The sequence below is a fragment of the Macrosteles quadrilineatus genome, unplaced genomic scaffold (assembly GCF_028750875.1).
Source record: "Macrosteles quadrilineatus isolate MER2022 unplaced genomic scaffold, UCM_ALF_1.0 Scaffold_2__2_contigs__length_208266976, whole genome shotgun sequence".
NCBI classification, from domain to species: domain Eukaryota; kingdom Metazoa; phylum Arthropoda; class Insecta; order Hemiptera; family Cicadellidae; genus Macrosteles; species Macrosteles quadrilineatus.
The window spans coordinates 163,913,011-163,921,913 of NW_026542595.1; the positions used below are offsets into that span (position 1 = coordinate 163,913,011).

The following is an 8,903-nucleotide window of genomic DNA, read 5'->3' on the forward strand; positions in this document are numbered from 1 at the left end:
ACAAGCAAAATTGCCGTTACTGTAGGTAGGTAGGGATAATTGGGCCTTAGTTTTTTTTTATGAAAGGGAGCAGGCGGTTATTGTTAATTCGCAGCGTTATGTACGAACATCATGATTGTAGAATTTCTTTTCCCACAAGAGAACAATTACGACATGGATATTATGTGGTTCCAACAAGACAGGGCAACTGCACATACCGCTAGGATATCAATGCAAGCTGTTCCCTGGACGTTTGATTTCCCCTAATAGAGATTTCCATTGGCCCCCTCACTCACTGGACCTCACGGTATGTGACTTTTTCTTTAGGTTTGGGGTGTATCGGTACACTTCCCCCTTGATCTGGGGTAGGAGTACACCCCCCTTATTGTAACTTTCAACTGCATATTACTTGATGTTGAGAGTAGATTGTAGAGGGGAAAATTAGCTTGCTTTTGATTTTTTATTTATCAAAATATCTCAAATGGTTCATGAGTTAAAAACTTGTGTATGAACCTCCACCAGGGAAAACAGAAACCCCCAGCTTTATTAGAAATTCTAAAGAAGAAAAAAAACCTCTATAATAGCTTAATTAAAATATCTTAATAGCGTAGGCCTACTTAGTTAAGAGATTTTTCGTAAACCTCCGATTGGTAAAGTAACTTAAGTTTTTTCTTGTCAGTCAAGCAAGAAACAACAAAGATTTCTTTAGTAATACTTGTCCCATGAGAAAAAATACACTTGCCCCATAGGAAAAGGTACACTTGCCCCTAACGTGTTTTCACACCGGGTAAGTTTACGCCCCCCCCCCTAACTCCCCAAAATTGACTTTTTATGGCTATAACAATGTTATTTTTCAATTCCCCCTAAAAAATAGGTAAGATAACCAAATTTCAGTTAGCCTAAACTCATAGAAATCATAACAAGAGAATTTTTATTGATCACACGGTAATTAAAAAGAGCATAGGCCTAGTTTGAAATAGGCCTACCTTTGGCCAAGTTTTCCAATTTTTTTACTAATAAACAAATTTATTATTAAGTTAGCTGGAAGTCCGCTTGCCTCGTGGGCGTACACTTACCCCATTTGACCTTATCCCAGATTTAACTAATTTACTAATGATGAAGATATTTTAGTGTAGCCTATCACAATTTTTATTTGAAAATTTAATTGTATGGAAAAATTTGGTTTTGACGACCAACCTCTTTCTTACTAACCTTCTAACTTATAACTTATGTATTAAGTTTTTTTAAAGATAAATAGATATTAACATTTTTTTATAGAGATTTTCATCCCGGGAGTAAAATTATATAAGTAGGTAGGCCTAGGTAGTTTGCTATGGGGGTAATTATTTAGTATTAGGTGCCTCCGAACAAATGTTTAATTTTAATGTGTGTATATACTTAGGCCTAGGCTTTAGTTTTTTACCTCCTGAATCCAAATAAGTAGGCCTATAGGCTACCATCATTTTTCACCGCTGATGAATATTTCTCAAGATATAACCGTAAAAATATAAGTCGGTACAACATTACAAAACAAGGTAGGGTGGACGACATTTATTTACAAGTGGAATGAACTGTGGGTGAAGTAACCAAAAGCTGATTGTTCTCAATCATAGTCAAGCAAATGGAAGTGACAACTTTATTAGCTAGCCTATAACTCTGATTCAGCAATTTGAAAATCACCTTGGATTAACCCTTCACTTTTCACAAGACCAATAAGTTAGGTAACACATTTAATATAGGGCCTAAGCCTAATTTATTAACTTATTGTTACCAGTTTTTTTTTATTCTTATTAACTTATGGTTTATTTGCCGTTTAGAAATTACATAATAAAATGGTGCTGTTCTAACATAACCTAACCGAACCAAACCTCTAGAACGTTGGCAAACTCCTTTGATGTCAGATAAGGCATGTCAGGGTGGTTGGCCGTGCTTTAGGCGAATTCGTGACTGCATTGAGTCAGTTGAAGGTAGGGCCTAGGTTAGATGAGGTAAGTTAGGCTACCTTAAGTTAAAGTTTAGGTTAGCCTATAATAAAAACTAGCCTAAGTTACAACTGGATTTTTCTAGTCTAATTTCAAGGGTACACTTAGTGGCTGACGTGCAACAGGACAAGGTCCGCCCCTACAGAATCAATCAATCAATCAATCAAGGGTACACTTTCTTAACTGGGCTATGCTAATATCGATTGAAACTACTGATTCGATAAGTAAACCTTCATGAGATTTTTTCACTATCAGTAAGTTTGGTTGGTTAGGTTAGGTTATGATAGTTTAATTTAATAATAAGTTAGATAGCCTATATTTAAAAATATTGATATTAGGCCTAATGAATATTTTCAATTCGATAGTTTCAATCGATATTAGCATAGCCCAGTTAAGAAAGTGTACCCAATTTCAACACGACAAGTTAACCAAGCCTATTTATTTCATGAGGACAGATTACGCTAACTAACTTGGGCTTAAGTTACGTTACAGTAACTCAATGTTGGATTTCTTAGAGTGTTTAAGTAACAATCTAGGACCAGTTGAGCAATAAGTTAGCATAGGCCTAGGCCTAGTCTAAGGATAAAAACCTTCTATGTTAGGCCTAAGACATCCTAAAAGGGCCAAGTTATTCAGGGTTAACTTATGATTTATTAGATTTAGGCCTAGCCTAGTCTATAGCCTAACTTATATGTTAACACTTTTGAGTAATGCTTTTGAACATTTGGGCTGTTTTAAAACGAGTTGATAACATTTTTCTACAAGGAGGCTGACATTTTGGAAAATTTTGGTTCAATCCTCCCGAAGACCTAAATGTAAGTTAAAACAATTTTTTTTCAATTTTCAGAATCATATTGATGTTATCCAATACTCATACTACTGGTATCACTAAATAATAAAATTTAAGCAGTCATAGCAGCCATATTTGAACCAATTTTATTCCTAACCAACGTCATTTCTACTGAGCTCTGCTGAGTAACTGCACTTACTACTTATTTTCATGCCCCCTAATGGAGGATTGGGAGGTTGCTTGTTACCCTCTGCAAAGGACGTAGTTCTAGGACGTCCACTCATTTCTATCTGCGCTGATTTATTTCATAGATGTTCATGAAATTCTAACATTTATCACATTTCTTGCTAACACCCTTGCGAATGAAATATCGGACAGGGGCTGGTAGGCCTGCGTAGGTCCTCCTTACAAATTGGGTTTTCTACGCTCGAACTTCATTAACCACCACTAATCCACCACGAACACCGATAGCCTTATTATATCACTCACGAGATCGTCCTAAAACACATTTATCGAATTTTAAAACTATAAATCCGCTAACAAAAGCCACCCATTTCTCACATCACCATCACCACAAAATTTTCGATGCTTCAGCATTGACCCGTTCGGGTAACTTCGTATCCAATCATATTCACTTGGGTTTCCCGAAGACACACGAATGTGACGTAGCTTGCAACCTTTTACGTCATTATGCATGGCGATATACCCAGAATACCTCAGTGAGTGGTATAACTAGAGACCTAGAGCAGTGTTGCCGATTAGTGCATATTCTGGATGCAAAAGATATTACATATAATTCATCAACTATTTTTAAATACCCCCGCCACAGCAAACCTGCAGACTAAGCGAATTTCCATTTGCCTGATTGGATTTGCACTAAAATGTCTACATAAAAATATAACATTTATTCCTTATTTATACAATTAGTTTACAAGTACATAGGTTTGCTGCATCAGGGATGGAAAAACTGTTTTTTGTTGTAAAATGTTAATAGTTAGAAAGGAATTAACATTTTCCAAATTTGATCAAAATATGTTCATAAACAAGCAAACTACAACAGTTTACTTATTCTCCATAAGAATAACATGGGAATTTAAAATTTTTTGGAATTTTCTCCGTAACCATTAGGCGCATAATAACGATTCAATATACTAAATTATTTGTTTTTTTAAGATCTACAAAATGGTTTGGAAAGAAATTGCTAAATTTATGTTTTTTTTATCAAAAATGGGAAAACCCTATTTTTACCCCCATAAAACCCCCCGTAAACACCCGTTCCCATAGTCCGATCATGCTGGTTCGCGAACTTGTTCAAAAATGTAGGTTTACACGTTTATACAAAATTTCATCAAAATCGGATCAATTTTGCTCAAATTATCGTGCTAACGGACATATATACAGTATAATTATATATATATATATGTGTGTGTGTGTGTGTGTGTGTGTGTGTGTGTGTGTGTGTGTGTTTAAAGTGTATTAAGTCGTTTTATCCCCTACATGGGAAATTCGATAAAACTACTTAAATTTAAAAGTAAGATGTTCCTAGCCAAATGGGTTTATTACTTATTACTGATGATTTGTCAAATACCCCCCGCTGCAGCAAACCTGCCGACTAAGTGAACTTCCATTTGTCTGAATTGATTTTCAACTAAATTTATTTTAATAACATTAGGTCATAGATAAAACATACTCCCTTAGTAGATTTCTCATCCTAATGGAACAGCTGAAGACAATTTTTGAGCGGAGCGAGCGAAGCGAGCGAAGCTCTTATACGTCGACTCTTATGCATTTCGTAATACGCAAACTCCTCCTAGACGGCTGAATCAATCGTTTTCAAATTTTGCATGGTTATAAAGACCATATCGGTGAGTGCCAACATCTATATGGCGTTAAAAAAGTCTCTCAGGAATCCGCCCCACTGGGTCTCAAAGTTTCAATGTAATCCTTATGGAAGCAGTATTTGACACATAAACAAAGACAATTGATCAGCTGTTGACTTTTGAATGCAGTGGATAAAGAAATAGCTGATAGCATTATTTCACAGATATTAGAACAGAAACGGTATGGATCATAAATATAATCAAATTACGACACTAGCTAGGGGTCCGTGCCGTATGAAGTGGTTAAGGGAGTAGTAAAGGTGAGCTGTTCGGAGTATGGAAACTGTTTATGACGATTAGATTAAGGTATCTGCATTCCTAAAATTCTATGGAAAGGGAGAGAAACAGGTTCGCGACGTAGGAAGTAGTAAAGGCGAGCAGTCTGGAGTGTGGAAACTGTTTGTGACGATGAGATTAAGGTGTCTGCAATCCTAAAATGCTACTGGAAGGGAAGGAAACAGGTCCGCGACGTATGAAGTGGTGAAGGAAGTAGTAAAGGGGAGCAGTCTGGAGTGAGGAAACTGTTTATGACAATTAGATTAAAGTATCTCCATTCCTAAAATTCTATGGGAAAGGAGGAAAACAGGTCCGCGACGTAGAAAGTGGTGAAGGAAGTAGGAAAGGCGAGCAGTCTGGAGTTTGGAAACTGTTTATGACGATTAGATTAAAGGGAATCTGCATTCCTAAAATTCTATGGAAAGGGAGGGAAACAGGTTCGCGACGTAGGAAGTGGTGAAGGACGTAGTAAAGGGGAGCAGTCTGGAGTGTGGAAACTGTTTATGACGATTAGATTAAGGTATCTGCATTCCTAAAATTCTATGGGAAGGGAGGAAAACAGGTCCGCGACGTAGAAAGTGGTGAAGGAAGTAGGAAAGGCGAACAGTCTGGAGTGTGGAAACTGTTTATGACGATGAGATTAAGGTGTCTGCAATCCTAAAATGCTACTGGAAGGGAAGGAAACAGGTCCGCGACGTATGAAGTGGTAAAGGAAGTAGAAAAGGCAAGCAGTCCGGAGTGTGGAAACTGTTTTTGACGATTCGATTAAGGTATCTGAATTCCTAAAATTCTATGGGAAGGGAGGAAAACAGGACCGCGACGTAGAAAGTGGTAAAGGAAGTAGAAAAGGCAAGCAGTCCGGAGTGTGGAAACTGTTTTTGACGATTCGATTAAGGTATCTGAATTCCTAAAATTCTATGGGAAGGGAGGGAAACAGGTCCGCGACGTATGAAGTGGTGAAGGAAGTAGTAAAGGGGAGCAGTCTGGAGTGTGGAAACTGTTTATGACGATTAGATTAAGGTATCTGCATTCCTAAAATTCTATGGGAAGGGAGGAAAACAGGTCCGCGACGTAGAAAGTGGTGAAGGAAGTAGGAAAGGCGAACAGTCTGGAGTGTGGAAACTGTTTTTGACGATTCGATTAAGGTATCTGAATTCCTAAAATTCTATGGGAAGGGAGGGAAACAGGTCCGTGATGTAGGAAGTGGTGAAGGAAGTAGTAAAGGCGAGTTGTTCGGAGTGTGGGATCTGTTTATGACGATTAGATTTAGGTATCTACAATCTTAAAATGCTATGGGAAGAGAGGGAAACAGATCCGCGACGTAGAAAGTGGTGAAGGAAGTAGGAAAGGCGAGCAGTCCGGAGTGTGGAAACTGTTATTGACGATTCGATTAAGGTATCTGAATTCCTAAAATTCTATGGGAAGGGAGGGAAACAGGTCCGTGATGAGCAGTGTGGCGTGTGGGAACTGGAAACCGTTTGTAGCAGTTTTAATGTATCTGCAATGCTGAAATGCTATGAGAAGGGATGGAAGCATGCCCACGACATAGGGAATGGTGAAAGAAGTAGTAAAGGCTAGCAGTACGGAGTGTGGGAATGTTTGTGGCAATTAGATTAACGTATCTAAAATACTAAAATGCAATGGAAAGTGATGAATACAGGTCCACGACGTAAGAAGTGGCTTAGGAAGTAGTTAAGTATGAGCATCAGCATAGTGTGAGATCCATCTGTGGCAGTTAGATTAATGTATCCTCAATCCTAATATGCTATGAGAAGGGAAGGAAACAGGCCCCACGACGTAGGATGTGGTGAAGGAAGTAGTAAAGGCTGGCAATGCAGAGTGGGGGAACCGTTTGTGCAGTTAGATAAATGTATCTGTAAAACAGGTCTATGACGTAGTAAATGGTGAAGGAAGTTGTAAGGCTAGCAGTGCAGATTGTGGGAACTTTTTTTGGCAATTACATTAATGTATCTGCAATCCTAAAATGCTATGGGAAGAGACTGTAGACTGTATGTTGAAATGATTTTGAAGCACGAATCGATACATATTTTGAATACATGCAATCGTTTACAATCGAAATTTACAACTGAGTTGACAACAGCTGATTTTTACTCCATAGAGGCTAAAAACTATTTTTACTCCCTAAAAATTAAAAATGCTACTTTAGACCCGCAACGCATGCATTAAAAACTACTGTTTTTACTGCAGTATGACAAAAACAATATATTATGAACCCTTGATGACTCCGCTCAATTTTGTGGATGCCTCTACGAACGCCACCTAGTATTGTTAGTTCTGTACGGTTTATGTAGAGGTCGTGTTTTGTTTACAATTTGTTTCCCGTTAATACAGACATTTAAAACCTCGTTTAACCAAATAATACGATCTAATCATAAACAATAAATTGTGCCCTAGTTATTTAACCAAACAGTTAAGCACAAATCAAGAAATTAACCCTAAAATAATATAAATATAAATGTTTCGTCGACACTAGCGCCTAGTGTGGCGTACATGAACTAGACATGAAAAACGAGCTTCAAAATTTACAATGGGATGAGAAGTCTACTTGTGTTGGTTAGTCTATGATTAGGTTTAACGAGTACCTGAACAAGGAAAAGGCTGAAATTGGCTGGAAAGGGCCGATACAAGGAAACTAATCAAATGTGGTTACTATGGTTGTTATTAAAATATTAATAACTTAATATAAATAAATAAATTTCCCAAGTTTTATCAGAATATACAGAAACAAGCAAACTACAACATTATTACAATTTAATCTCTATAAGAATAACATCGGAATTTTCAAAATACGATTTTTGAATTTTCTCTGCAACCAAGTGTACTAAACTATTTGTTTTTTTAGCTATTTAAAATTGTACAGAGATAAATTGGGAAATGTTGTGTTTTCAGGGTCAAAAACGAGAAAAACCTATTTTTACCCCATGAACCTCCCCGTAAAACCCAGTTCCCATGGTCCGATCATGCTGGTTCGCGAACTCATTCAAGTTTGTCCCACCTTCCCCTTACACCTTTAAACCAAATTTCATCAAAATCGCAACTGGACTTATTTATATGAAGGTGTAAATGGAGGGATTTAGAGCAATTAAAATTCCTCATATGTAGGTGCTACACTGACCCACTGACCAAGATCTGCTGTTCTTTTGTCCATTACCACACAACACAAGGTCATGTTTTGCCAAACCTCCAATGTTCTAGGCATCCAGCTAGAGGTCCTGCTTCGAACCATCGGCTTTTAAAGCCCCCCCCCCACACACTACCAGGCCAGACCGTCCGGTCTGGCGTCTGGCGCACTTGTCTTCGTGTGTGACTGATTTTCTCGGACCAGACTGTCTGCATGTCTGATGGTTATTTTTGTCTGGTCTGTGCTGTGCTGTGAGTGTGTAGTCACGTGTAGTGCCGTCTGTCAGACGTCTACTGTTTTTGACAAGTTGCAAGTTTGGAAAATGTTGTCTTCGCAACAAAACATGTAAGCATGATGAGCAATTAATTATTAGACTATTTGACGGAGGTAGGCTACCTATGTAAAAAACACATTATTGTCGAAAGAACTGAAATTCCACCCCTATAGAATCATGGTGGTCCAGAAGATTCCCCAACATAGCATCATAGGCAACATAGTTTAAGGCTTCAGTTTAGCCAACGGATGTTGGAGTTGGTGGAAGATGAAAACCTGATTAAATCCTGATGTCTGACGAGGCTCACTTTCACATTAACGGCTACATTAACAAGCAAAATTGCCGTAAGGTAAAAAACCTTCAATTATTAACGGAGGAGTAGTGTTTCGTATAAATCGCCTTCACCTATTATATATAAGGATGGTGATCTATTGTGATTTGTTGCAGCTAATGCTGCTGCCAACACACACTCACCCACTCATTTATAAATATACGGTTCATTCTAAAACAAATATTAAGATAAGAAAGGAAAATATTTTTCAATAGTAAAGTAGTTTTAGTAAAGTAGTAAAGGAGTAAA

The 8,903-nt window shown here is 37.7% G+C and overlaps 1 protein-coding gene across 5 annotated transcripts in view; it reads right to left on the bottom strand.

Annotated features, from left to right (window-relative positions):
- LOC128985483 (protein kinase shaggy-like) overlaps nucleotides 1–8,903 on the bottom strand; it is a 211,949-nt gene that overhangs the window by 76,796 nt on the left and 126,250 nt on the right. For 2 of the 5 annotated variants that reach the window (XM_054405015.1, XM_054405010.1), the window contains exon 1: nucleotides 2,951–3,330. The exons of 1 other annotated variant lie outside the window; for it this stretch is intronic. In XM_054405015.1, coding sequence (XP_054260990.1) covers nucleotides 2,951–3,035 — 85 coding nt within the window. In that variant the 5' untranslated portion in view covers nucleotides 3,036–3,330. Of the gene's footprint in view, nucleotides 1–2,950; nucleotides 3,331–8,903 lie in introns of those variants that run through there. 2 more of the 5 variants (XM_054405014.1, XM_054405011.1) reach the window with 2 other exon arrangements.